General features: G+C 37.3%; 3 protein-coding genes and 1 non-coding gene across 9 annotated transcripts; 3 read left to right on the plus strand and 1 right to left on the minus strand.

Annotated features, from left to right (window-relative positions):
- Positions 1 to 3,042: 3,042 nt before the first annotated feature.
- Positions 3,043 to 14,001, plus strand: LOC129354949 (protein bicaudal D homolog 2-like). Its single transcript, XM_055024514.1, has 8 exons — positions 3,043 to 3,292; positions 5,742 to 5,954; positions 6,771 to 6,923; positions 7,766 to 8,230; positions 9,031 to 10,029; positions 10,122 to 10,273; positions 11,467 to 11,698; positions 12,782 to 14,001. The coding sequence occupies exons 1-8, from the start codon at positions 3,053 to 3,055 to the stop codon at positions 12,782 to 12,784; spliced, it is 2,457 nt and encodes an 818-aa protein (XP_054880489.1). The 5' UTR covers positions 3,043 to 3,052; the 3' UTR covers positions 12,785 to 14,001.
- A 1,282-nt stretch (positions 14,002 to 15,283) lies between these two features.
- On the plus strand, positions 15,284 to 18,484 carry card19 (caspase recruitment domain family, member 19). Its single transcript, XM_055027147.1, has 6 exons — positions 15,284 to 15,332; positions 15,735 to 15,874; positions 16,344 to 16,500; positions 16,605 to 16,667; positions 17,214 to 17,279; positions 17,365 to 18,484. The coding sequence occupies exons 1-6, from the start codon at positions 15,326 to 15,328 to the stop codon at positions 17,472 to 17,474; spliced, it is 543 nt and encodes a 180-aa protein (XP_054883122.1). The 5' UTR covers positions 15,284 to 15,325; the 3' UTR covers positions 17,475 to 18,484.
- A 595-nt stretch (positions 18,485 to 19,079) lies between these two features.
- Positions 19,080 to 19,207, plus strand: LOC129358562 (U6atac minor spliceosomal RNA). The gene has a single exon (XR_008605818.1). It is a non-coding gene; the product is annotated as a U6atac minor spliceosomal RNA (small nuclear RNA).
- A 619-nt stretch (positions 19,208 to 19,826) lies between these two features.
- On the minus strand, positions 19,827 to 27,807 carry ninj1 (ninjurin 1). 6 transcript variants are annotated; one of them, XM_055027149.1, is made up of 5 exons: positions 27,755 to 27,807; positions 27,554 to 27,626; positions 26,539 to 26,702; positions 22,827 to 23,073; positions 19,827 to 20,801 (listed from the first exon to the last, which is right to left on the minus strand). In XM_055027149.1, the coding sequence occupies exons 3-5, from the start codon at positions 26,593 to 26,595 to the stop codon at positions 20,647 to 20,649; spliced, it is 459 nt and encodes a 152-aa protein (XP_054883124.1). In that variant the 5' UTR covers positions 26,596 to 26,702; positions 27,554 to 27,626; positions 27,755 to 27,807; the 3' UTR covers positions 19,827 to 20,646. The 6 variants fall into 6 exon arrangements, with proteins under 6 accessions (XP_054883124.1, XP_054883125.1, XP_054883123.1 ...); XM_055027150.1 differs by having other exon boundaries at positions 26,539 to 26,705; XM_055027148.1 differs by having other exon boundaries at positions 26,539 to 27,626.
- Positions 27,808 to 27,876: the final 69 nt, after the last annotated feature.

Here is a 27,876-nt window from a genome sequence, read left to right on the forward strand (position 1 = left end):
ATCTACAAAAAAGAAAAATAAAGCAAAGTCCAACGTTATCATTCTTTCATGGCATCATAGAAGACTTCCTGGCATATCTCACTCTTCACGGTTTATCAGAACAAGTTTGCTCTTTGGCTTTTATGATTTCAAACCCGTTTTCTGTTTCCTAAGGTTGTAAACGTACGCTACCTCCAGGCTCTCTGCTGTCTTCTCTTCCTGTCCAAAACAGAAAACATGTAATGCTTTACATCAGACCACAGCTAACTTTCCAATGTATTGAGACATGTTGAACCTAAATTTTGATGAAGTAAAATCTACAAATTCTCAAGAACATAACTGTTACTGCTTTTCAAGCCTACATACCTCAGAAAGCTATATTTTCGTTTGGCACCTCTCAGAGCAAATGTAATGATTCCACACCCATATGAAAGAGTGTACACTAAAAATGAAAGTAGAGTGTTTAAACACATGAAACAGTATATGCCCAATGAAGCCCTCTATCAAGCATCCACCAAGTATGTGTTACCTACCGTGGTAAGAGTGAAGGTTCAAGTAGGCCACAAAAATGGCAAGACCAAATCCCCAGTACACATCTGAAAAGAGGTGGAGGGTTAAATTCGCTTTGGTACTCCAAATTAATTAATAGTTTGCATTACTTCTGCAGTACAGGTGTTGTACAGTATAGCAACCTAAAGACATCTAGGAAAAAAAATATTGCTCAACATATAACATCAAGAATAATAAGCTTGTTTTAAAATTGCAGCCTGATTTAATGTACCTCTCTTGGAGGCAATAAATAAGAACATGGCATCTGACTGTGACAAAGGGTGAATAAGGATTCATTTTTGCCAAAAAATTTACCTTGAGTGGGATGATAAGGGTGGCTCAAGGTGAGAGAACTGCAATAAAATGTGTTACTGAACCTAAATATTAATTCTTTTAAGGCTTAGACATCTTCACCAATGATGTCAGTTAATTTAGAAGGGGCTGTGGCTTAGTACGATTTTATTATAAATCAAAACCTACCTCTTTTGTGATATGGAAGCCCTTTGCAGCTCTTAGTATGGGCTGGAAGGTCTAAGAAGAAAAATGCCATTGGTGACATAATCAAGCAAATTTATGCTTGTAAACCAATGAAGAAATGGGAACTGATAAATCAAAAAGATTAAGGAATGACAGCAGCCATATTTAAAGTTATAAAATGTCAGCGTATAATAATAAAACAAGTTAGCTTACCTAAAGTTATTCCTAAAATCTCAAATGCTATGGTGAAAAACACACCTAGAACTGAAGGCACTAAAACTGCTGCAAAGGAAAAAGAAAGAAAAACTGAAATTTTACAGAAGTAGCTATAGAACATAAGTAATTAGCTTTTAAGAACTTGGATACAGAACAAACTTACAATGATATGGTCTATAGAGTGCCATGCCACATCCCAGACCAAAGCAGACCGAATAAAAATGGTAATATTTGTCTGAAAATAGTAAGAATAATTAGTCAGAGTCAAAATATACATCAAATAAAAACACAATTTGACTCAGGAAATTGTATGCCACAACTAGTTATTGTAATTACAAATTACTCAAGTATACGTACAGTGTTTGTAAAAGTTGTTAATAGGATTTCCTTCATTTTCCTGAAAAGATGAAACAATAACACAATTTACTAACAAGAAAAACTTTTTACAGTGCAGCAGAAGACCAAAGTATAAAGCAATAAAATACTAAAATGTAGATAAAGACACTGAAAGTAGTTTAGCATTAGCACAGGTTAAAGATCACAGCAAAAATCTTTGAGAACAGGTGTACATACATACCATGTAAACTCAGCTGTAGCTGGGAGAGCTCTCCAAGCAGGTATAACAACAGCAAGACAATCAACATTTATTTGACAACTTCCTGAAGCCGGTTCAACCACCAGACATGGGTTGGACAAAAGGAAAGTCCCTCTCCTGATTGTTTTGCTTTCACATTTACTTCGCTGTTTTATTTTATTTATTTATTTTTTTGTATTAAGACTTTAGAGAGAAATCAAATAGCAGAGAATATGTTTTTTGTTCAAGTTTTATTACAACTGAATACATTCTGTTGAAAAAAATAAATAAAATAAAGATTTTTGATTTGTGTAAGAGACTGTTAGGTCTAAGCCACAACCAGTCAACTTAGTCCACTTATAACTATTGTTATTACTAAGTCATGCAAACAGGGCTTTGCGCTCTGTTGTAGCTCCTTTATTTATTTATTTATTTTTTTATTTATTTTAAGTCTAACTGCAGATTTATAAGCCTGAACATATCTCACCAATAGAAAAATAACTCAAGTTATGCAGATGGCAGTCTTGAAAAGTCAAAGTTTTTCTATATTTCTCACCTTATGGGGGCGCTGTGCAACATTCAAAGGAAGACTGAGCCGCCTTTCTACCTTTAAACTTTCCATTAAAATGTATCTTAAAATGAATTATGATTACATTTTGAGGAAATATAACTCTGAGCTCTGAGCTAAAAGTAGATATTTTTTTTCGACCTGTAAACTGTAGATAAAATTAACGCATTACCTGTTTCGTGGACATAGATGTAGTTTCATTGTAAAACCTCTAGATGGCAGCCTTGAATTAACTTATGTTGTCAGTACGTATCTTCTGGAAGTCACGCTATGCACTCTGGTAGTTGAAGTCAACGTTCCAGCTGAACCAGACAGTCAATGTGACATTAGCATTTCCTTCAAAACTACAATTCCCTCTACAGTCACGTAGATTTGAAAGCTGTGCGGAGAGCTTTTTCCAATCGATGATCTCAACTGAAGTTTCCTCAGACTGCCTCATGAAGATACTGAGGAAAGTCATCGAGAATGACAAAACTATTTAATTTAAACGCATTTCGACGTCTGTGACCGGGGGTAAAAACCAGAAGGAGCAAGACGCCATTCAAACCGCGACAATGCGGTTCAAACAAAGAGGACAGTGATTTGCGGCTTTCCGAGTTTTTTTGTATTTTTTTCCCCTGAGCTGCTCCTGCAAAAGCCCAAGTCAGGGCTGGGTTCCCGTCACGGTCCGAATCGGCGATTCTCGCAAGATGTCTACGGAGGAGCAGGACTATCCCGAGGCGGTGCTGGTGACCGAAGCTGGGCCGCAGTGGCTCCGAGTCGAGGTGGACCGTCTGACCCGCGAGCTGCGAGAGACAACTCACGAAAAGATCCAGGCGGCGGAGTACGGGCTGGCCGTCCTGGAGGAGAAGCAGCAGCTCAAGCAGCGATTCGATGAGATGGAGACGGAATACGAGACGGTCCGGCAAGAGTTGGATCAGCTGAAGGAGGTGAGCTGAGGTCTGAGCCACGCAGACGGGTGTGTTTAAGTGCTGGCAGGCTGTCAGTGGTAACCTTATCTGTGACCCGGAGGCACGTTAACCTGGTTAATGTCGCACATAGTGGCTTAAATCTTCTGCGCATGTGTTAATCGTGGTTATTAAAAAAAAATAAAATAAATATACTTAGTGGGTTATGACCCACTAAGTATACAATAAACAGTGTTTTTTTATAGAAAACTAGGCAAAGAAGCAACATCTTGGTCTCTTGCTCACACTTGCCCTTGGTATGTAAAAAACTAAAGCCCTCTAGTCAAATAAACTCAAGAGAGACAAGCGTATTTGTGAAGTTAGTTTGTTGTTCTGTTGTTGGGTCGAGTCCTGAAGAAAAGTCTGATGATGGTTGAAAATACAAACATGCTGCAGACATTTCCTTTTGAGCACTGATAAGTAAATCCTTGGTGAGATAATATCTCCTAATCAGGTTTTATCCTCTTCCTCTTTCTTCTTGTCTAAAAAGGGTCGTTTAGATTAACATTTCCAGCTCATAACTACTGCAAACTTCAATGTTTTTTCCTGCATGCACAACTCACTTGTAGGGTTAAAATACAATCACAGTAAACAGCAGCTGGAGATACTACAGTCATGGTAGCAAAATGTTTTTAAACTAGAAAAAACACATTTTGTTTCCTAAGAAATTCAACAGTAATTTTTGTAGCATGTAATTATTTATATTTCCTATGGGATATACAACTTATTATTGTTGAAATGACAATAATAATTGTTATTATTGTTATCATTATTTTACAGGTTTAAATGTTCTTAAAATATGACTTATGTTTATGAATTAAATTAAATACAAACAGTACATGCCTGGAATTGATAGCCTGATGGGTAAGGATGCACAATATTTCCATTATTATTTAACTTATCACTGCACATAATATGCATATACCAATGAATTACCTGGACAACAATTAGTGTTTGCTAATTATTTGAGTAATGTACATCGAGGCTCTCTGTGGCAGTGATATAATTGGTGACACTTGTTGAAATCGACTTAAGATTTAGAAGGTATAAAGGTGGTAAAGTCATTAAAATATAATGTGTCTCAGTACAAAGACAGCAAATGTTGGCCAGAAGCAACCTAAATAAAACTTTTGCTCCTGAAATGGAAATAATTAATTTTACTTTGTTCCCATTAACTGGATAGATTAGATATTTGTGTTTGCTATGAACCCAAAGGAAAAAGACATTAACACATCTTATGTCTTTGTTCATATGGCATTTAAGATCTCAACTTGTGGGAAAAAAAATCCCACCACTTTTTTTTTAAAAAGAGAAGTTGGGTTTTCCCCTCTGAGTGTTCTTGGAGCTTCTAACCATGTTATCAGTAGAGGAACTGCTCCCTGAAGGACTTCCACTTTGGCTTTTTTTAGCTGTTGTACCTTGCTAGTTTCTGAATGTTGCTCTCTCTGAATTATTCAGCGTAATGGCTCTATTTTACTGTCCTCCACCTCATCCAACGTACCCCGCTTCACCACGTTGGGAATTGCTCATTGTGAGGCGTTTTACTTACAGTGAGAAGCTTAAATGTTTTCTAGATCTTAGTCACAGTGGTCAGAGCAAACATTATTGATACCAAATATGTTTGATAAATTCTTACTAAGAGGGGTCAATATCAAGTCAAAAGGAGGATCTTAGGTTTTTTTCTCTACTGAGCGTCTTAATGAGAGATGTAAACTTTTGTTGAGTTGAGTTATATCCACATTAGGTTATTCCATGGCTCATCACACTCTGATAATTAAACAGCTTATTGTTGTTTAAGTTGTTCATAAGTCACCAACATCATGTCTTATGACTCTTGACTGTTCTGGAGTCATCTCCTCAGCAGCACCAATCATGACATCAGACCGCTGCTTGTTCCTCAAATCACAACATGTGGCAGCTTTGTGGATCTGATCAAATTTTCTACCTTTTATAATTTTTCAAAATCCCAGGAAAGCTACTCAACAGCAGACTTGATCATTTCATTGAATTAAAAACATCAACTGCTTGTGAATCATCAATATGGTTACTGGAGTAAACGACCAGTATCACATGCACTAATTGAACTTATTGAGGATATGTATTACTAACTCTATAGATAAAAAGAAATTTGTGGGTGTGTCCACGGATCTCAGAAAAGTATTTGATTATAAATCACAGCATTTTAATATTTAAATTGAAACATTATGGGATTAAAAGGGCTGCACTAAATTGGGTGAAAAGTTCCTTAAAGAACAGAAAAAGATTGTTTTGGTTTACTTGGCACCAATGAATTTAAACACTTTCATTTTTCAGTAATAATTTTTTTTTTTTTTGAATGTACAACTAAATCTGCAACTTAAAATGGCTTTCTTTTTTTAATCCCTGATGAAGTTGGCTTGTTTTCATGTTTTCTGTGTTTGTCTGTCTTTAGGCATTTGGACAGGCTCATTCTATCCACAGGAAGGTGGCAGCAGATGGGGAAAGCAGGGAGGAGTCGCTGATACTGGAGTCTGCCAGTAAAGAAGCTCTGTACCAGCAGAAGGTCCTGGAGTTGCAGAATGAGCTCCGACAGGCCAAAGCATCTCTCTCAAGTGCTCAGGCAGAAAATGATCGCCTGTCTGCCATTGCTCTCGAAATGAGAGAGGTAAACCGCTCCCTATTTTTAGTGCAGTTTAGAATGGAGTGTTTCAAGCATGGGTTTTTATTAAATCTCCTTTTATCACAATCAGCTGCTGCATCTTGTTGTCCATCTCAATAAGAGAACATGGAGCAACTCAATGCATTAAAACTTTTCAATTAGAATGTTTTGTTTTGTGTTTTAGATTAGTCGGTAAATAACTTCTCAGTTCTGTCTGTTTGGGTTTGCTACAGTCCATCCTATTTTAAGCCTCTAAAAAGGTTCTCTGGCAATCTGAAAAGTACTGCTTCACTATTGAAGAAAACCTCTTTCACAGAACCTTTTTTCAACTCCCGGTTCCTGTGAGGAAAAAGACACACCGTGAATGAAAAGTTATTCCTCTCCTAAGGAATAATTCCTGGACAATATTCTGACAATCAAAATAAAACGAGTTTGACAGAAATGCATGAATTTTGAGTTCAAATTCTTGGGATCGAATTGTTGAAGGTTGATTTATTTGTATTGTAAGGCAGTAATTCCCCCCTAGCGAGATAGTAGTGTTTGAAACAAGAAAGGGGTCAGTTCTGAATTTGTCCAGCAGGAAAGATGATGTAATGGTCCATAGTTAGTAAAACAGAGGATGTCCTCACAAGTCTCTTTGTAGCCTGAGTTATTAAGTGGACATTGTCTTCCTGCTGTCATTTCCTGTCTAAGTCTTGACCTGTGCTCTGTGTTACACACTGACCTGGAATGAGTTGATAGTTCCCACAATAACTAAAGTACATCCAGTGTTAAGATGCAGAAACGTAAAGTTATTCCTGTTCTGACATCTTTCCTGTCCAGAATTCAGATGTGGCAGAGGTGCAGCGGACTCAGCTTCGAGACGACATCAGAGAGTATAAAGTTCGGGAAGCTCGACTTCTCCAGGACTATACTGAGCTGGAGGAGGAAAACATCTCCCTGCAGAAACAAGTATCTGTGCTGCGTCAGAACCAGGTGAGACGAGCAAAGTCCAAAAAATGGACGATGGTCATGAAGAATATGATTCTTTTGCTGTTTTGCGACAAGGACAGACCCACACACATCGGCTACTACAGAAATAAAGTAGATGCTTATAGTCTTATATTGCTAAATAAACTGGTTTCATCAAATGTTAGGGGGTAAAATTCATGATATATGAAAATATGTGCAGAGTTATACAAATTGTTCATAACCTGGCCAAAGAGGTTTAAAATTTAGAGACCTTTTAACTTTAGCGTATTTGTTCAGTGAAGGAAACAAATTCTGCATTAAGAGAAAACAGTTTTAGCTGAACCACATATTGCACATTTCTTTGTATCTCTAAACGCCGTGCCTGGCAACAAACCCACATTTCTGCCATGCCATCTCAGTCCCTAAACATAAATCCTATTGAAAACCTGTGGAGTGAGCTGAAGAGAGGAAGCATGAACGGACGACCTGGAGGGATTTTACAGAATAAAAATGATGGGAATCTTCAAAGATGTTTTTTTTTTCTATCCTTGTGAGATGTTAGAGCAGGGATATTTGAAAGTGTTGATTGCAAAGTGCAAACAGTCCTGACTCTGCTAATTTTGTTCCAATTGTTTTTTATTTGAATGCATTTCCCCTATAGGTAAATGTAGAGAAATTAACTTATAATGGCTCTGTTCTCAATTGTTTACTTGGTGTGTTTTTCCTCCTCTACATGTATTCATCTAAAAATCTTTAATGCTGCTGTTGTTTTTGGAGTGCTCTGAAGTTCCTTTTGACTATCAGCACAATTACAGAAAACCCCATTCAGCAAAGTGAAATTATGTATAATTTGACAATGTGTGCAGGTGGAGTTCGAAGGTCTTAAGCATGAGATCCGGCGGCTGGAGGAGGACTCCCAGTGTGTCCAAAGCCAGCTGGAGGATGCTATGCGTCTGAGAGAAATCGCAGAGCGACAGCTCACAGAAGCTTTAGAAACGATTAAAACGGAGCGCGAGCAGAAGGCCACGCTGCGCAAAGAGCTCTCCCACTACATGACCATTGGGGGGTCCGTGTACAGCAGCTCCTTTAATATCTCCATCGATAACCCAAAACTCCACGAGGATCCCTCCACCATCCATGAACCTGACAACGACGATCTGATCAGAGGCTTCGAGAACGGCCTGGCTAAGATGGGCGACAGCGACGAGGACAACAGAACGCTGGTGAACAAGAAAGGAGAGGCCTTCAAGCCAGCTCCCAGCTTGGTGGATGATCTGCTGAGTGAGCTCAACATCTCTGAGATACAGAAGCTGAAGCAGCAGCTTTCCCAGGTATGAGATGCTGAGATGCACTTTTGAGTGTTATTTTATTACTTCTGAAAGGAGTATGTTACCTAAGCGCATGTGTTTTGGCTTAATTAATCAAAAATTAATATTGTTTAGACTAGTCCTTTATCGATTGCTTGATTCTGATTGGCCACTGGCTAAACATGGATTCCTATTAAATATCTTCAGCTAAAGTGGTTTAATTGTGTGGATGAAGCCAGGACTTTACCATTAATTTTAAGACGTTATGAAAATGAAATGTAATTATATAGAGTCTCAGTGTCTGATTCTTTCAGCACTCCAGAATTATCACTTCTAAACTTATCAAGTTATAATTAGTGCTGCACTGATCTGTGGTTGTAGTTTTGCCTTAATGATGGGCAACAGAACAGTTCGATAATGTATTGAGAAACTAATAATCTCAACAATGACAAACGCTATAGTACAAGCAATTAATTAAATGTGGAATTTTAAACAGTAAAACAAATGAGATTTGTACAGTAATGTATTACGCAGGACAGCACATCTGAATAAGTAAAAAAATTCAGATGTGTGTGAATTGCAGATTCAGATATCATTAAGTGTAATATCTCAGACTCCACTTGTTTCTATTTATCAACCAGAGGACAGGCATTGTCCCTAGCATAATTGAAAAAGATCTTGGCTGAATTAAGTTTTTATTATGAGACTGAGCGGATTCTAACCAGTGGTTAGTAACGCAAACATTTTTCATATAGGATTCAGTAGATATTTATTAAGAGAAAAAGTGACTGTCATTTAAGAGGTTTATTTTGCTTGGGCATCAGGTTGAACGGGAGAAGATGGCCCTGATGAACTCGCTGCAGGAGAGCCAGAAACAGCTGGAGCAGGCCTACGGCACGGTGTCTGAGCAGAAGGAGACCGTCAACAGGCTGACTGAAAATCTAAGCGCCATGCGGAAACTCCAGGCCAGCAAGGAACGCCAGTCTGCCCTTGACACCGAAAAAGATAGGGACAGCCATGATGACGGAGATTATTACGAGCTGGACATAAACGGGCCGGAGATCCTGCAGTGCAAGTACACTGTAGCCGTTTCTGAAGCCGGAGAACTGAGGCAGGAGCTGAAGACGCTGAGGGCTCAGTATGAGGAGTGTCGAACCAAGTACGAAGATGAGCGAGCGCGGTTGGAGAGCGACGTCCAAGACCTCAGGTCAAAGTTGTTCTCTTTGGAGAAGATTAACCAAGCGGATAAAGCGGAGGTGTCCCGCCTGGAGAAGGAGCTCCGTTTGGCCATGGCGGCTGCAGGAGAATCCCTCGGAAGCCTCAATGTCGCCCAGGATGAGCTCATAGCTTTCAGCGAAGAGCTGGCCAATCTCTACAACCACGTGTGCATGTGCAACAATGAGACTCCCAACCGGGTCATGCTTGATTACTACAAAGACGGCAAAGCCTTGATGAGACGAGGGCAGGAAGGGAAGGAGCAGCAGACTGTTCTTCTCACCAGCGGGCTGATGGGTGAGAACGGCAATGGGAAGTCAGAGTCCTGCAGCATTGTGGTGACTGCTGCAGCTCCAGAGCATCGTCCCGAACCCATGAACATCTACAACCTGGTAGCAATCATCAGGGATCAGATCCGCCACCTGCAGCAGGCGGTGGACCGGACCACAGAGCTGTCCCGTCAGAGGCTCGCCAACCTGGAGCTGAGCGCCGTGGCAGACAAAGACAAAGAGGCCTGCATGGAGGAGATTCTCAAACTCAAGTCGCTTCTCAGCACCAAAAGGGAACAAATTGCCACTCTCAGAGCGGTGCTCAAGGCCAACAAACAGGTCAGAAGAGAATTTCACATTTGCTATCTGTATTGTCTGTTACAGTTTTCAGAATCGCAAGAAATTAATACAAATGTAAAACATCCATTTAGACAGCAGAAGTTGCCCTGGCCAACCTCAAGAGCAAATACGACAGTGAGAAGGCCATGGTTACCGAGACGATGATGAAGCTCCGGAATGAACTCAAGGCTCTGAAGGAGGATGCAGCTACTTTCTCCTCTCTTAGGGCCATGTTTGCTACAAGGTACAATGTGACTTCTGTTCTGGCTTTTATTCTGAGCAACCCAAAGACAGTGGTATAAGATCCTTACAACTTTTTAGCAGAAGAAAGAATAAACAGACTAAAACAAATTGGACAAACTTTTACTTTTGACAATAGTGTACCTCAGATAGATGGTAATATCATTGAAAAGTTAATTAGCTAATAAGTCATTAATTCATTCCGAAATTGAAACTGTGATATTGGTTTATTACATTTAGTAGTATATGGAAACAGTTTTCTGTAGGTCTGCTAAGGTTAATAATCGTAGGCTTCGCGTGCATGAAAACCCCAAATTCACTTTTTCATCAAATTAGAATTTTAAGAAGGTTTATGAAAAGTGAAAGGTATATTCTGGACTACACATATTTGGGGTAGACTTCTGACTTGCTTGGAAGGAAAGTTGGCCACAAAAAGATTTGGCTAAAAAACATGGTCTTCTGAGAGCTTTATATATGTACATTAATGTGAAATTGAGTGGAAGAAAAAACGGGGGTGGCAAAAGGTGCACAAGGAACAGGAATAACTGTACCTTTGAGTTGATTGTGAATCAAATCAGGACATGAGCTACAACTGTAGCATTCGTTGTTTTAATCCACACATGAACCAAAAACGATGTTAAGTCTGACTTGCGGTGAAGAGAAAAAGAAAGACTTGCTTTTTTAAAGTAAATTTTGCCTTTTATTTGGAGTGTAAGAGGCTCCAGAATTAACAAAATTTGTTTTCTTTTTATAAATGAATAAACTTCTAGATATTCTAATTTAAGTGGCACCGGTAACTTTTTCTATTCAACCCAAACATGAAGGAAAATCTTAAGACTTACCAACAGCATGCATATATATTGTCAGCATTTTAAATTTAAAAGCAGCTGCAGATGACGTATGGTAGTTTTTATTTAGCTGATGTTGCTAGTTCAAATAACTAAAGAAAATCTGAATGTCAGAGCTTTTTCTTTATAATTATTTTATCTTTCTAGATATAGAGACACAAAGCATTGTGGGAGCAGTCTGATGTAACACTGACTCAGCTTGCAGGAAATCCATCCTTCCATCTGGAAAAGTTGTCTTGGGAATAAAACTTCAGCCACATTACTCCCCCTAGAGGCAGAAATGTGCATCCAGGCCATCTTCCTTTCATCCCCTCTCCTACGTTGTTCTGAACCTCTTCTTCTCTCTCAGATGCGATGAGTATGTGACCCAGCTGGACGACATGCAGAGGCAGCTCGCTGCAGCCGAGGACGAGAAGAAGACGCTGAACTCACTGTTACGGATGGCTATTCAGCAGAAACTGGCTTTAACTCAGCGCCTCGAGGACTTGGAGTTCGACCACGAGCAGGCACGCCGCAACAGTGCTACAGCGGCGGGAGGAAAGGGTAAAGCAAAGGGCAAGGGAGCTTCCTCCAGCCACCATGTAAGTCAGATTGTAAACTGCAGGACTCACAGCAAATTAGATGCTTTTTACATTTCCAGAGTTTAAGATGTTATTTCTTTAGCCTGACCATTTTTGTTGTTGCTAAAACTTCTACACACCAGGTTCCTAATATTTTTCTGCAATTATAAATCATCTGCTGGATTTGAATATTTGTCTATTTATTAGGAAAACATCCAGCATCTACTTATAAGGCAGAGGAACAATATTTTTTTTGAATGTACATTTATATAGTTTATAATACTTGAAACAACTTCTAATTTTCTGACTAACATTTAGTCCATTCCAGATTATCTCTAAAATATAATCTGCTAGAAATGTAGGCTGTAATTGGAAAGAATGGTCAAATCATTGTTGATCTCATGTATTTAAAGAGGGTTAAAAACAAAATTAAAGCTGAAAATAAGAGCCAAATGTACAGTGAGATCAAGTGAGAGAAAAAGCCAAAACTAAAAATCACTGAAATATGAACTATAATATAACTAGCTATTTTAGGTGCTTTTCAATTACATATAGTTTACATTGCAAACTGTATTTAGGATGTTATATCAACAACTGAAATGATCCGTTTGCATATCATTACTGTGTTTTGTTTTTTCACAGATTTACATAGATTTCTAAAATATTGACATTATTTTCTTACCCAGCATGTTCCGTGACAAATTTCTGCTCTAAAAAGAAAAAGGATAAAGTAGAGCAACTTTTCAGTAATACATTTAGCTCAGTAACGCTGAACAGTCGAGTTATTTTAACTCAGGTTCTGATCCATTTCAGTTTAAATGTTCAGACTAAGTCAGGCTAAATTGAACTGTTGTCTAAATGTTTGGGTAAATCTAAATCCCCAATATTAAATGAAAGCCTTGTAGTTGCACAGAAATCACTAGTTCTACAAAATGCAGTGATACGTTTCCTAAATCTTCTTGTAACTCTTGTTTTGTAATGTAATCAGTTATTTCCTCGCATTCCTATTTGTTTGCATCAGATATCTCCAGTGTCCATTTTATTCTTAAACTTCATATGTTAGTAGAAGCTGAAACACTGATCATTTTCTCTTTTTCATTGCAGTAAACCCGTCAAGACAAGTGACCTTAAAAAAAAAAAAAGTCCGTCAGTGTGACTTTTGACACACTCCAGGTTATATCTGTGCAAAGACAAGAACTCAACCACCAGTATTTGCCAAGAACTTTATAGAAGAGTGCCATAACACTTAATGTAGTTTTTATCACAGTCCCTTTGGATTTCATCAGTCTTCCAACTAAATGCACCACTGATTGCTGAACCAGAGGAAGGGCAGAGTTGGATTCTTCGCTGATTACGTTTGTCTGTTACCACAACTGAGCACTTTTTATTACTTATTCCTCCTAACGGATTCCTTCTTTAAATTATGCTTGTATTATTCAGTATTTTTAACTGAGATGTATGCTTTCCTGCCTGCTCCCTGGTCGAACATTGAGTTCTTTGAATATACTGTAACCTAATTTATTTTTAGCAGGACAGTAGGAGATTATTAGTTTTTGAAAACAAAACCATCTGTCCTAATGGGTCAAATTTGAATGAGAGATGAGTTTCACAAACTCTGCTTTCTTTCATCTTGATCTGTTTTTTTTTTTTTTTTTTTTAATCAAAGCCAGTAACGGAGCAACCAATGTGCTGACCAGGTATACGTTTTCAGGAAATAATGTTACGTATTGTTATAACTTTAATGTAGGGCGACAGAGTGGAGAGTAGATTTGGTTTCGTAATCAGCCAGGCAGAATTGTGGCAAAAATTAAGCTGTGCCATTTTTTGCCTATCCATGAGTAAACTCATAATGACTGAGGAACAATATTTTAATGCAAATTTATTTAAAAATTTATAAGTTAATAAAACATGCTAGTATTCATTCAAATTGTATTCAAGAAGAGGTTTTAAGTACTTTTTAATACATCTTTTTGTATTTGCATTTTGGTCATACAGTATCAAGTGCAGTGCCATTGTGTGTTTTGTTTGTACAAGTGCAATTTGCAATCCTGGCTGAATAAAAAATAAGTGTTTGTGCTTTTTAAAAGTATTAATTTTTACATGTTTTATTATGACTGCAATTGTATTTATTTGTGTCTACTCAGATAACAGGATTCATTGTTTTGGTAAAGGAGGGAGTTCAGATTTAGCTGCCTGGTTACAAAGTAATGATGAATGAGCTCTTGTTTAAGACAAAAACGTACTAGCAAAGTTTGTTTGTTGGCTTCTGTTACTACCTCCAGTTATAGCTGGTGAAGAAATAAACCTGACTTTCACAGCTCTGAGGAGTTTTTGTGTTTATTTCAGACTTTAGTACTGAAAATTTTCTGCGACTTTTAAAGTTCATTCCTACAATGTGGATATGCAGCCAAGCCAAAGTATTCATGCCCTTTGAAGTTTAATCATCTATTTTCCTTTTGTTACAACCAAAAATGTTTGTTTTATTAGTGCTTCATATTATAAACCGATAAATATTTTGTTTTCCCCAAAAAGAAATTTGATGTGTGTTATGTAAATTTGCATTTCATCCCATCTTATGCTGTCCCTGGGTGTAATTTCATCAAATATATTTTCCGTGAAAGCTATCGTGTATTTAGTTGTCGAAGGAAATTTTAAATTCTGTATCATTTTCTCTTCACTTTATAATTTTGTACTGCTTCGTGTTGGTATATTGCTTTCAATACATGTAAAATGCATTCACAGTTGTTTGTAGTGTGACAAAATATGAAGTTCAAAGGGTATGAAATCCTTCTCAAGGCATTCTATGCCAAAGGTGAGACATGGCAGTGGCAGTATTAGGTTGTGGGATCACTTTTTTTTGTCAGAGAAACTACAGAGCGATAATAAGGGCAATTCAAGAAAAAAAAAAACCTTTACAAATGATGGTTTGGATCTAGATATGTTCTAATGGCCTAAATCCAGTTTAGAGTCCATGGAAAATCTTATAATACTTGAGCCTTTTTGAAGGAAAGAATATGAACATCTTTCAGACTCTAGATGAATGAAGCTGATGCAGCTCTTGTCCAAAATATGTGGTTCCACAAACAGGATGTAAAAATGTACATTGCAATATAAAAAAAGCATGCATTTGTTGTCTTCCACTTGACAATTGTCTGTTTTGCCCCATCATGAAATCATTAAAATCTAGAGGCTTTTTGAAATTTACACTGACTTTATACTACACATCAACAAGTGCTAAGAACTGACCAGCTGAAAAAGTGGAGTATTTCAAAGGAGTGTTTGTACTTTACTTGGTTTGCTTTAAAAGTCCTACTGATAGAATCAGATAATGAAACAATAAAAACTTATATAAATATTTACCGAATAGCCATCCCAAGATGAAGGAAAGTCAAGTACTGCTAAATTAAAATGTATTTAAAATTTATTGACAATTATGATTAGGTTTCTCAAAAAAAAAACAAATGAATATGCGCTTAATTTGAAAACTAAATGCCTACAGAAACATACAGAACTGTTTCCCCCATCTGGCTGTTGTGCTGAAAATGGTCTCCCTTTTTTGGAGAACGTTGACGTTCGGTCCAGCTTTAGCGACGTGATGACGTCAGAGGGTGTGTCCAAACAGAGGACAGAAAGGGGACTCGTTCCACAATGGGAGGTTCGTGCCTTTGTTTGACTAATAAAATGAAATAAAAGTTAATTTTACCACGAATCTTCCCGTCTGCAATGTCGTACCCTGTCCGTCACGGTACATATGGCGGCCATTACCGCACCAGCAGCATCGTCGTCTCGCTCGGTCAAAGACGGCGTCAGTGTTTTGCTGTCAATGTTTTGGTTTCTGAAAAGTTATCTAAATGCCCATTTGACATAATTGGAGCTGACATATGAACTTTTTATTTAATTCGGCAGGTTTTCATATACACTACGAAACTTTTACGCGCTACAAAAACGCTTTCGAAAATGATCAAATGTAATCTCTTTTATTTATTTTTTCCCATTGAACGCTGGGTGCACTATCTGACAGCTGAAGGGTTATTTTATGTGTCTCTGCTGGTGACAGACAGTTTTCGCGAGCAGCTGTTGGAGGACACCGCCTTCCTCAGAGCTGAGCAGAGACTGGACACAGAGCTGGTGGACAAACTCATCCTGCAGCTCAACAGAATCTACCCGCAGATCCTCACCGACAAGGAGGCCACGAGAGTAAGTGCCACTGCTGCATTCACTGCCTCAATCACATCAGGCTGCTTGCACAAAATCCTTAAAGTAGTTGGTTGTTACTGCAACTGGGAGACCCCAAAATGCCAATCCTTGCCTCACTTCAGTGGTTTATTTGACTTCTCTATCCTGCTAACTGTGCCTGGTGGCAATAAAGTTGTTTCAAACTTTTTTAAAAGTATTGCTCTGGCTGTAGGTATAGGCATGATAAGGCCTTTAACTAAATTAATGCAGGCATTTCATGTTCTGCTTCACTTGATGGCATGTTGTGTTTTCCATTTCGAAGAAGAGGGAGTAAAGAAATGTGAGTCTGTGCCATGTCTAATATACGCTTGTGTAAAACTGGTATTTAGTGATTATTTTAAGGCCTTCGACAGATATTTAAAACATGACAAAAGCCCACAAACTACAGTTTGATTATGACTGAGAAAAAGTATGTGCATTTGTTTATCAGTTCAGAAATTTGGACGTACCAACAGGCGTTCGCCTGGGTGAGCTGCTTACACATCTCCAGGGGAAAGGCGATGAAGCCTGCAGGGAGTTTTACAGAGCGCTCCACCTCCATGTGGAGGAGGTATACTACAGCTTGCCAACACGGCTACGCCTCAGAGGTTTGTCAAAACAATTTTATCGTGGTCATATGTCAGTTAGTGATTTAGATGTTTCAAAAATATTTGTTGAGACATTTTAATATTTTGTTCCATCCAAATCCCAGATTCTTTGAATCCACTCCCAAGTCCACAGATCTACTCGCAGAGAAACGTTCTAAACGACAGAGGTAATGTGACACCTATGCAGGTTTTCTTTCTGTGTTTCGGTTGGTAGCATTTTCAGTTTGCGTAAGCACTGTTGTTGGGAGACACAAGGATTCCGCTTTACAAGCATTTGCTGCAGCTACATTTTATAACTTCATATTTTATCACCCAAGTCATTTTTATTTCTTTATGCCTTGTGACATTATGAGGACCTACTATTCTACATACTGATGGCTTTCAGCCCTTTTTAAAAATTTTCTGAAGAATAATATAATGTCTGAAGCTGTTTGTTTCTGGAAAAGTTATTTTATAGACTGATAAATATTTTACTTATTTATAATGATATATATATATATATATATATATATATATATATATATATATATATATATATATATATATATATATATATATTTTTTTTTTTACTGCCTTTGTTTTAAGATGTCAAGAAACTTAAGAGTAAAACAACTCTTAATAATGTAATGAGTGTATTATTTATATAATATGTTATCTAACATGGAAAGAACCTGACCAAATACTGACCTCTGTGTTCTATGTACACTTTGCAGGTCCTCTCTTTTTCCTAGGCTGTTTCGGCTTTGCTGTGGGAATAGCTTTTCTCTATTATTATGGCGGTAATTTTATTTTCAGTTAAAATGTTTAATATGACCAGTTATACAACTGATTTGATGTTAAGAAAGTGCATTTTTTTGCTTGTAGAAGCGAAAGTTTCGGGAGGCAGCCGGGCTCTTGGATTGGCCGCCCTCGGTTTGAAGAGAAAAGCGCAAGAGGTCCTTATTTGGTACGCCGAAGAGGACATAATGAAGTAATAAGGGTCATCTCTATACATGGTGCGTTAGAATTTCTGACACTGCAAAAAATATTTGTTTTTTTTTTTATTTTGTACACATTATGAACTATGCAAAGTATGTATTATTTGTGCTACTGATCTGAATGACAAGGGGAGACACATTTGACACTTAGGTCACACTTTATATATTGCTAAGTGATTTAGGGATTAATACACATCAGGGTAATACTGTGCAAAAAAATTATGTAAATTATTTTTATACATAAATTTAGCTAATTTTATGCTAATTAAAAACTATCAAGGTATGATGAATTCTTATATAAAAGCACCAACCTCTGCATTGTTTTGTTTGTTTTTTAGCTGATGAAATGTTAGGTTAGGTTGTTGGTTTTAATCTATACTCAATGTATTTCTGTATGTAATTTACAGTCCATTGAGACGACATTTTAATATTATATTTTAGAACAACCACAAACTTTAATATATATTATTGGAATTCTGTGTGACAGACTAAAACAATATAGTTTATAATTATATTTATAATGACTTTCAACTTTTTTCTACCAATGAAAATCTAATCTTTGTCAGCTTTGCACACATAGACATGGAAATATTTTTCTAATTCTTTTCTGCCAAGTTTCTCAAGTTGTGTGAGATGGGATAAAAGTGTAAGACTTACTATAAATTATCAAGTGTATGTTTATGTGTCTGCTGCAAGATGAACCTCTGATCAGTGTCTTTTGCATCCCTTTGCAAGTTTTCATCCTCAATCTCCCAGACTTTTGTTCCATCTATCATCGACTCCACCCGTCTTCCATGTTTCTGCTGAACAAAAGTATCCTCCTACCACTATGTTGGTTGTGACATAGTGGTAACATTTTGCATGTTGGCCAAAAAATATGTAGGTTGGCATCTCTAACCAAATTTACTGTGGTTGTTAATTAATGTTCTCTAACAATACCGTAAAACCTTCACAGGACAGCTGTGTTCATAGAAATTAAATTACACACAGGTGGAAAAGAAAAAAAAGTCTGTGGTCGTAGCATGAAAAAGATGTGGAATAGTTCAAGTAGCATGGATACTTTTGCCAGGCACCATATGTAAGAAATGCTGAAATTGGAGTAAAGCTTTTATGAACAACATAAAGCCAAGTAGAAACAGATGGTCACAAACCTGTTTCCGTACCGCCATTACCATCTTGTGGACATGAAGGAAACTACGTTATTAACTTTGTATTGATTTTCATAGAGTCTTTAAAAATTGTTTCTTATATTCAAGCAAACAAAAATTAAAGCGTGAAAATCTAAATACCTCCAGATATTGCTAGAAGTATTTACTAAACTAATAATGTGGTAAAAGCGTGAATAGTTATCACGTGATACGCTCCGCCAATAATATCTCGCTTTCAAACGCAGTGCATTATGGTTATAGTTGTTACTAGAAAAAAATGATAAAAATAAATAAATAAAATTATGAAATGTGTTGTTAATTATCTTGATTTTGTTTGAATCTTTCTATAAACTAATACAACTTTACAATCGTCTCATCCCGGTAAACGGAACCGTCAGTGAAACTGACGGTGGAGGTCGGTCTACATATAGTGACGGGAAACCCGGTAGTCAGTGTGTTGTATGAAAGGAGAGAAGGTTAGCACTCCCCTTGACAAGGATGGAATTGGCCCTTGTGGCCAGCAACACATATACGGTTAAGGCATTGCCACCTACTTCGTGGCATCTCTAACCAAGTTTTTTTTATTCTTTTGTCACCAGATAGAATTTTCTCTGCTTATTTAAAACATCCATATTCAAAAGGGTAGAATCATGTTTCCTGTATGCAATGTGTAACTGTAGAAAGGAAGTGCCCTTGTCTGATTTCCCTTGTCTTTGTTTCACAGACAGAGTGGAAATTTTTTACTTTTCCTGTTGGTCCACTGTGATATAGCTCTCAAGGGAAACTGTAGTTGTGCTTATAATGAAGCTCCAAACCCTTCCTGTATTATTCAAGCCTGATTTAAGAGGTGGATTACTGCTATTCATGCAACATTTTCCTAACCTATAGATATATGTGATATATTTTTGTGTGAAATAGGTCACACTGCAAAACATTTAAGGATGCAGAAATGAATTACAATCATGTTATCTATTTACATGGTTTGGTTCTTTTTTTTTTAAATAAATTAAAGCCATTGAGAGGGTCTTTGAAAACTAATGCTCGAGAGTGGCCTCAATTTTGACATAATATTTTCTTTAAGAAAAATGCTAAATTTTATCTTGTGTATTCACTGATGTGTCTACTGGAGAAATGCCTTACTTTTGCAAGTACTATCATTTGTACAAGCTCTGATTTGTTTTATAAATAAAAGCAATGGAGAGAAAATAAAACTTTTCTAGTTTTATTTAAAAATATAGAACATGAGCAGTCACAGTGTATAGAAGTACTTAAAGCTGTAAAATATTCTTGTTTTTTTGTTTGTTTAAAAAAAGTAAATAAAACATTTAGTCAAAGCAACCGCACAACGATGTAAATAAACTCAAATTATTTTTTTAACCAGGTTCCCAATCAGTAAGTGTAGGATCTTGAGATTCTCTTCAAAAACTAAATAACAAATATATTACTTTATGTCTGCAATACCTGTTAAAAGAGATAAAACGAGTACTTAAAAACAAATAAAAGGCAGGACATTGTTTCCTCAACCGGAGGTTGTACTCACAGGCCTCTTCCACTGATTTGACACTGAAAAGTTTACCTAATGTATGGAAGACAGTCAAAAATATTGCATTCTGCATAGCACTTCAAAAAGCACATAAAGATCATTATTCAAGAAATTCAAACTGTAAACAACACATCTCTCCTTCAGTTAAGCTCCGGTGCTGCATTTAGCCTTCTTGAATAATTTTACTTTAATTTTGTTGAGGTTATCCGTCAATAATAAGCAGCAGCAGTCATGCATACAGACAACAACAGATATGAAAAATATTTTTACATGACAGGAAATGGTCACAATGATTGTGTCTTATACAGTCTTTTGTGCTTGGTGTTTTTCGTTATTTTGCACCAGTAACTGATGAGAAAGTTTTTCATTTTTGTTCAAAACACAGACAGTCAGACAATAGCAACCAATTATACAGAATGGCCTTTTAATTTGTAAAAAGTAATAAAATATCATAATGTCTTGATGAGCAACGAGCACGTCAAGAAGGCGGTGAATCTTTTGAGTGGGGTTGCTGGACGCCGAAGGCTGTGATGAAGACGTTGACCACCACGATGACAAAGATGAAGGCCATGACACAGCTTTCCAAGATGTCCAGCTTGTGATGCATTCTTTCATCGTTCAGATTCCACTTAACTGAAAAAAATAAATAAATAAATAAGCATAACATTTTCCTTATACTGAGCTGGAGAAACTACATTTTCCCACTAGGGGGCAGCACCCAATGACACGCAGTTTCCTTTCATACCTTTGAAGTAGTCATTCATGAAGGGACATTAACACCATCTGACAGCTCTGCCAATAGAGAGTAACTATCTGACTGATGATATGCCGCATTAGTCTGGGAATCCAACATGTGGATCCGTTTTAAGCAGAGGATGAGCCTGTGTTTCCACTTCCCTTTTACTGCTCCAGGTCTCCTGTGATTACATGCAGCCAATAGTAAACAGAATTCTTTCAAACCAGCTCACAGTGAAGGCGACCACTTCCTGTTAGGTTTCCATACACACTTCCTCTCCCCCAACATCGTATTTTTTTTTTCCTCTAGGGATAAGATAAGGAAAGAGGCCATGGTGGGTTCACAACCGGCCAGAGTCACTAAAACTTTCCACTTCTGATTCTACTGCTTGGTCAAGCCAAAAATATTCACTTTAAAACAAGGAAATCGATTAATTTACACAGTGGTATTTGTGAATAATAAGATCAGTCATAACATTAACTAAATAAAACCGGCTCTGTATGTACTGCTCAAAAACTTATTGTGACTTCAGAAAGTTAAACTTACATTATTTTATAATCATAAAAAATTGAGTGTAACATGTCATTGCTTCCTTTCTTGTTATTTTGATGACTATGACTTATAGCAAATTTAAATCTAAACTTCAGTGTCACACAAACTTGAAAATATTACATAAAATCAATGCTTAGGAGCATGTTTATGAGGCTGTATACAGGAGCAGACAGCCTTACCAATTAACCCGCTCATATCAACACGTTGTCCTATGATTCATACTCTAAAGAACAAAAGAGCTAAAAGGTAAATTATGTATTAAGTTCTTGGAAACAACTGCAAAGTTTAGCAGGTGTCTCTTCTGTATATTTGCTTTAATTTATGTATTGCAGTCAAAAATAGCAATGGATAACTTTTTTAACTTAACTGCTGTAGCAATTAATACATTTAATTTCAGGACTGACCAACATTTAGAATTAAGAATAATTTTTGCTTCTCTTTTTCAAATAAAAGCATTTATACACATTTTGTGGGAATAATGTGAAACATTCAAACTGTGATATTTTTAGTCAAAATGTAAGAATTTCCTACTGGCTCATGCCTGGTGGTAAACTATATTTACTTAGCTTAATTCTCTGGACATAACCGCTCAGGTTATCTCTATTTCAACCCAAATTCCTTATTAAGTTGTTAATAAAAACATATGTTCCAAGCAATCTTTCATTTACTGATTACATTTATTCCACAATTTTTAATTTGTTGTTTAAGATTTTTTGTGTTTTTAGGTTTGAGGATAAACCTCTCTTTGTTGCTACACATTTTTTTTCTGTTGTACTTTTAATTTTCTTCATCATATCATTTAGTTCTTAAAACAGTTTTTTGATTTTAGATGTTAACTAGAATAAATGTAAAATTCAGTTTCCAAATCAGTTCACTTCAATAGTCAATAGTGGTGGCGTGATGGTTTGGGGATGATTTGCTTCTTTTGAACCTGGAGAAGTTGCTGTAATTGATAGAAACATAAATCCTAAAGGACAGACAGGGTCTGGGCTTCAGTTTGTGACCTTAAGTGCTAGCAGACTTGGGTTGTAGAGCATGATGGTTTCCCAAATCACATAGGCATGTCACCCTCTGAATTGCTTAAAAAAACACCATGAAGTGTTGGAGTGACCTAGTCAAAGTTCAGACTTGGATTTAATTGAGATGCTGTGACTTTAAGCGATCCGTCCTCGGAAAACTGTCTTTTTAGCTTTAATCAAGCTAACTTTGTCTGACATTAAAATGTTTGTTGAAAGGAAAAGCAAAAAATGTATAGCGGCACATACATTTTCAGAGCCATGTATGTTATAAACCTCTTCAATTGATAAAGAGAAATATATCTAATGACAACTTGATTAAATGAAAACAAACAACAAAAATCTCCAGCTTACCGATAAAGATGAGCATAACTCCCACCACTATCTGTAAGATGAGAGAGATGCTGAGGAGAGTGATGAGGGGAACGTAGAAGGTGAAGCTCGGTCCGTGCTCGAGAACGGCCTTCAGCTGCGAGGCGTTTGCCATCAGCAGAGCCACATCCAGCATGCTCTCTGCTGCGCTCTTCTTGTTAGCATAATGGTTCATGTTAAGGGGTCCGCGCCGCCGCCGCCATGTGATGCTGTTTTCCCGACGAATGACCTGAAAACGAACGCAAACCCTGACATCAGATTTGGGCTTCCATAATTCTTTTCCCATTTTATTAGCAAATGATTTTCAACATGAATACAAACTGATTAGTTATCTGTGCAGATTTCAGTTCAACCTTGCTCTAGATGAGCCCTTAAGAAATGTTGGACTTTACCCTTAACGCATTGCTAAGGTTTCACTTTTACTCCTACTTGTGAAAAATTGATGCTTAAGAAGTTATTTTATCTGGAAAATTTTACATCATACTGGAAATTTACTTTCATCCAAAAATTACTGATCTTCTTTTTTTTCATGAGGAAACATAACTGGCCAGAGGAAGAAGTGTGTCTGAGCACAAAGTTAGTTAACTTCTCACAACACATAGAAATGTAGGTTGTTTCTATGTGAGTGTAGATGCAAACATGTGATTATCAAGACTTTAGGTTTGTTTTGTTTTTTTGTAAATTAAATCAAACTCTTTAGAGAGAAAAGAAAATGAACAAGGTCGATGGGTGTAACTGTAAAGAAAAAAAATCTGAATCGGACACTTCCTGAAGTTTTGTTTGCAGCAGAACAACTTAACAGAAGTGAAACATCTCTTTTGCTGAAAAGCAGCACTGAGAAGGTCATAAACATGGCTCAGTAACAGGTCAAACAAAGCTATGGGAGGTCACTGAAGAGGTCATGGATGTACTTTATTTGAAAGGCTTGATACCTCAGATACAGATGAATAAGCACATATCAAACACTTCATAAACACCCCTGATATAATGCTGTATTTCAGTAGCGTCAGTTCAGTTTTTATTTGGGTGGAGCAACATTTAGTTACCTAACACTGTCCTCGTTGTACCCAGATTGGCAACATCACCCTCTGAACGTCTGAGGTTTACCTCTATTCCTCTTTCTGCAGCTGTAACAACTATGTCAGCCCACAGAAGAAGAAAAAAAAGATGCTTCTGTGGTAAACCAATAAAGGTTGTAATGAGGGCCACAACCTGCCACCAGATATAATCACTCTTTCCTTCTGAAAGGTTACCAGTACACATGCAGGCTTTCCCACTATCAAGCACAAAGTTTTTATTAATACTTCAGAGATTCTGATTGGCTTCATTAGCCTAAATATTCTAAAAAGCAGTAGTTAATCAGGATTTCAACTTCCAGCCTGCAGACTAACCGTTACAGAGACTTCTGATTGGGTCTCAGAGTGCAAACATTCATTAAGTAAACACTGGCAATGTGACTGCTCAATGTCCTTTCAACCATAATGTTATTATTGTACGAGAGGGATGTCTTGTGTGTTTCAGGACCCACAAAGAGGGTCCAAACCTGACATTAGAGAACATAAGCAAATTATAATTGCTATTCATGTCTGGGCTGACTTCTGTTTTTATGTAAGAACTGTACATTTTTAAGTTCTCAGTCCTTTATCTTCATTTTAAAACATAAAATACTTACTATAACTTTATGGTAGATACACACAGTGGTCAGGCTTTAAGTATGGAACCGGAAAAAGAAAGTAGAACTGGAAATCAAAGAAAGAAATAAACAAAAAAAGGAAGGAAGGAAGAAAGGAAGAAGTACAGCTAGAAAGAAAGAAGTTAGGAAAGGGACACATAGGAAGAACAAAATAAACATTACAACAATAAGATGTGGAATAAAAGTTTAAAATAATAATAATGTTTCATTTTGAAGGCCTGAATCTCTGTCACTGAAGCTAGACCAGCAGAGAAGAGCAGAGCCACAATGTACAGCTGCATACAAATCTCATACACTTCAGTTAAAACCACATCCTGTTCTGATACACGTACACATACATATACATGTTAGAAAAGAAAGTACCAGTGGGTTTACTTCTGTCAGTAATAAAAAATAAAAAAACAACTGCGGTTACCACCTACGTCATCTGACCTTTCAAATACACATGCACTGTGTCCTTAGAAAACCACTTACACCTATATTGGTGAAGGACATAAAACAGACACGTCCATAAAAACAAGTTTTTAAAGAATTTTTCCACTTCAGTCCCCAACTCAGACTTAAATATTTTTTTCTTTTTTGTTTTACAAGATCGTCTTATAAATGTGCTTTTTTGGCAAGTGCTGACCTACAAAATGTGAAACTCGTTATTTACTGCTGCTTTCACTGCTGAAATTCACCACATTCAGGTATCAGTGAGAACCGTCTCCACTCTTTTTCCATCTGTACTCCCTCATCTGTCTGGAATTACCGTCCTGTCGGATCACACTTATCATTATTAGAAACTTATTTCTTCTCACGAACTCATCATGAGAAGAAAACACCCCTTTATAATGGAAAACAAAAAAGCTTTTAGTCATCTGTGACCTTACATTTTTCGCAGAGTATGAAAGGCCAAAATGCTATAAACGGATAATAATTCCCCTGCTGCAATTATGGTTACATCAGTTTAGCACAATGGAGCTATTTTAGTTGGATTTTATGGGGCATGTTTTATTTCATGTGAAATACTCTGCATCTGCATTTAAATGTTGGCTGCTTCGGTTTCCAGAATTAATCCCACATTAATGTCAATCACATCGTTGTGGCCTTTTTTCTATATTTTAATTAAACCTCCTTTTCAGGTTTTCCCTTCTAGTTTCTGTTTTCTTCACCCTCCAATTAAATATTTAAAACCAACTGGAGAAAACTTTGCTACAATATTAGTCAAACATTAGCAAATGCTAATGTTTAAGCTCAGTGGACTGGAAGGTCTGGAAGGATTAGTAGGAAATACTTACCAGAAGAAAAATGTGCATGAAACTTGTTTCAGACATTTTATAGTAGAAATGAAAAAAGGGAAAGAAGTTGAGCTTAAAAGAAACTATGAAACTATAAAGTAAAGTTTCAAAGAAGTATATATATATATATACAAATAAGCTTTTTGATCAAACTTACTTTATAAATAAAGACCATTTACAAAAAGGTAACACGGAGTCCAAAGTCAGGATAAGTTTACATTCTTTCATAACAAAGATGTTTTGTTGAAAAGTCACATTTTTCCAGATTTGGGTCAGTGGATGGGGGTTAAGTTGGTTGGATCACTGTTTAACCCACCTGATCCCTCTCAGAGTGGTGACTGCGCACTGCAGACACAGTGGCCCGTCTCATCTGTCATTAAGTGTAATTTGATCCTCAACAGAGCAGAGAAAGGAAGTTAAACCACCCTGAAACATGACTACGAAAAAAATCGAAAACGCGTACAATTGCTGCTTTGACATTCTAAACTCTAAATTTTGTTTCCTACTCAAAATACTTTAAATTAATCTTGTTTTCATTTCTCTATAGCATCAAGCTTGACCGGACTGACGAAGGATGAGGAGAAACCTCTCCCAAAGTCACATTTTTATCTGTAAAACGACCAACATCCCGTTTTGTATTTTTTTAATGATTCACGGAACAGAACATTGGCTGAATTGAACATGGAGATATTTACTGCCCTGCAACAACAGGGTGCCTTACCTCCGCCTCGTCGCTTCGGTCAGCATCTCCGTTCATTGCTATGCTGTCAGTAGCCATGCCGTATCTCTGTATCCTGACAGAAAACGTCGGTCATGGGCTTCGCTCAGTGGGTCTCCGTGGGTTCGGGCACAAAGTCTCGGCTGGTCTCCTTCTAAAATGCCCCGCTGCTTTGAGGAAGATGGGAGATGGCAGTTGTTGATTGAGCCAGCCCTCCAACACAACGCGGGGCGGCGGTTCTCAGAAAGCTGTGTGCTGCTTTCAGAAGTGACAACTTCCTGACGGCATTTTTTATAGGATACTTTCAGACATGGTCCACAAATAAGATGCTAACGTAATGTTTTAGAGGCCGGACAAAGCGTGGATTACTCATTGGGAACTTTGCTGGATGATTTCGGGCGGGGTTTTACTGACATCTAGCGTTACATCTGCGGTATTACAAAAGTAGATATATATTTTGAAATGAAGGGCATGTTCAATTCAGATTATACATTAGCCTACACCAGGGGTGATCAATACGTGGATCGCGGGAAGGTTTTGAGTGGATCTCGGCAGCAGGTGCGGCCAGGACGCTGAAACCAGAACTTCCTCTTCTGACAGGCTTATTAAAATATTCACTAAGATCCAAAACGTTTGTAGCTTCATTAAAGAACAATAAAAAAAAATCAACAAAACGTGTTAAAATTAATATTCTCAGTAAATATTATGTTGCGTTCCAGATCCATTAACAAATAAAAAAAAGCGACTCAAAGACCGACTGACTAGCAGAGCAGGAGTTTAAATCAGCTAAAAACTACCTCTGTGTTCATGAGAGGCTCATTAATAATCGATAACTGAATATCAAGCCTGGAAACCTGATGTCGTAACGCAAATGTTTTTAACGTAATCTCTGCTCGGCTTGAGGGGCGCAGGCGGTTGCCACGCCAACTGGTTTTTAACGGTAAAGAGAGAAAGAGAGTTGAAAGGTGCGACAGGTTCTGAGTTGATCACCTGTTCGGGTTATTTTATTGTTGTTTACCTTTGCTGTGGTTCATCACAGCCGCTGGCGTTTCTGAACGATCAATAAACGGCAGACTTGGGCGAATTGCTTCCTTCGTTTGCAGTAAACGTCACAAGGACAAATATATTTGATTAAGGTTTGACAAACAAGTGGCGTCTACTGCGATAATTATGTGAAATTAAATTAATTATATCCCAAATTCAGAAGATTTGCCTTTACCTTTGCAGAGCTCTTTGGTTCCTCCTATCAGTCTGCAGTTTCTCAGATTGACGTCATCAAACCAAAGTTCAGATCTACCATAACTGATTGACACCTGCAGGCCTGCAGCTTACAGCTTCTGA

This window comes from Poeciliopsis prolifica, unplaced genomic scaffold (assembly GCF_027474105.1).
Source record: "Poeciliopsis prolifica strain line A6 unplaced genomic scaffold, Auburn_PproV2 SCAFFOLD003, whole genome shotgun sequence".
In the NCBI taxonomy this organism is placed as follows: domain Eukaryota; kingdom Metazoa; phylum Chordata; class Actinopteri; order Cyprinodontiformes; family Poeciliidae; genus Poeciliopsis; species Poeciliopsis prolifica.

What these genes read in the sequence shown, in the direction of transcription:
- LOC129354949 (XM_055024514.1), top strand. Translation starts at nt 3,053, where the DNA reads ATGTCTACGGAGGAGCAGGACTATCCCGAGGCGGTGCTGGTGACCGAA. An exon ending in AGTTGGATCAGCTGAAGGAG is followed by an intron (nt 3,293 to 5,741) that starts GTGAGCTGAGGT and finishes GTCTGTCTTTAG; the next exon opens with GCATTTGGACAGGCTCATTC. An exon ending in AGGGCCATGTTTGCTACAAG is followed by an intron (nt 10,274 to 11,466) that starts GTACAATGTGAC and finishes CTTCTCTCTCAG; the next exon opens with ATGCGATGAGTATGTGACCC.
- card19 (XM_055027147.1), top strand. An exon ending in AACACGGCTACGCCTCAGAG is followed by an intron (nt 16,501 to 16,604) that starts GTTTGTCAAAAC and finishes TCCAAATCCCAG; the next exon opens with ATTCTTTGAATCCACTCCCA. An exon ending in TTTTCTCTATTATTATGGCG is followed by an intron (nt 17,280 to 17,364) that starts GTAATTTTATTT and finishes TTTTGCTTGTAG; the next exon opens with AAGCGAAAGTTTCGGGAGGC.
- ninj1 (XM_055027149.1), bottom strand. Translation starts at nt 26,595, where the DNA reads ATGGCTACTGACAGCATAGCAATGAACGGAGATGCTGACCGAAGCGAC. An exon ending in ACCGAAGCGACGAGGCGGAG is followed by an intron (nt 23,074 to 26,538) that starts GTAAGGCACCCT and finishes GTTCGTTTTCAG; the next exon opens with GTCATTCGTCGGGAAAACAG. An exon ending in AGTTATGCTCATCTTTATCG is followed by an intron (nt 20,802 to 22,826) that starts GTAAGCTGGAGA and finishes TATTTTTTTCAG; the next exon opens with TTAAGTGGAATCTGAACGAT.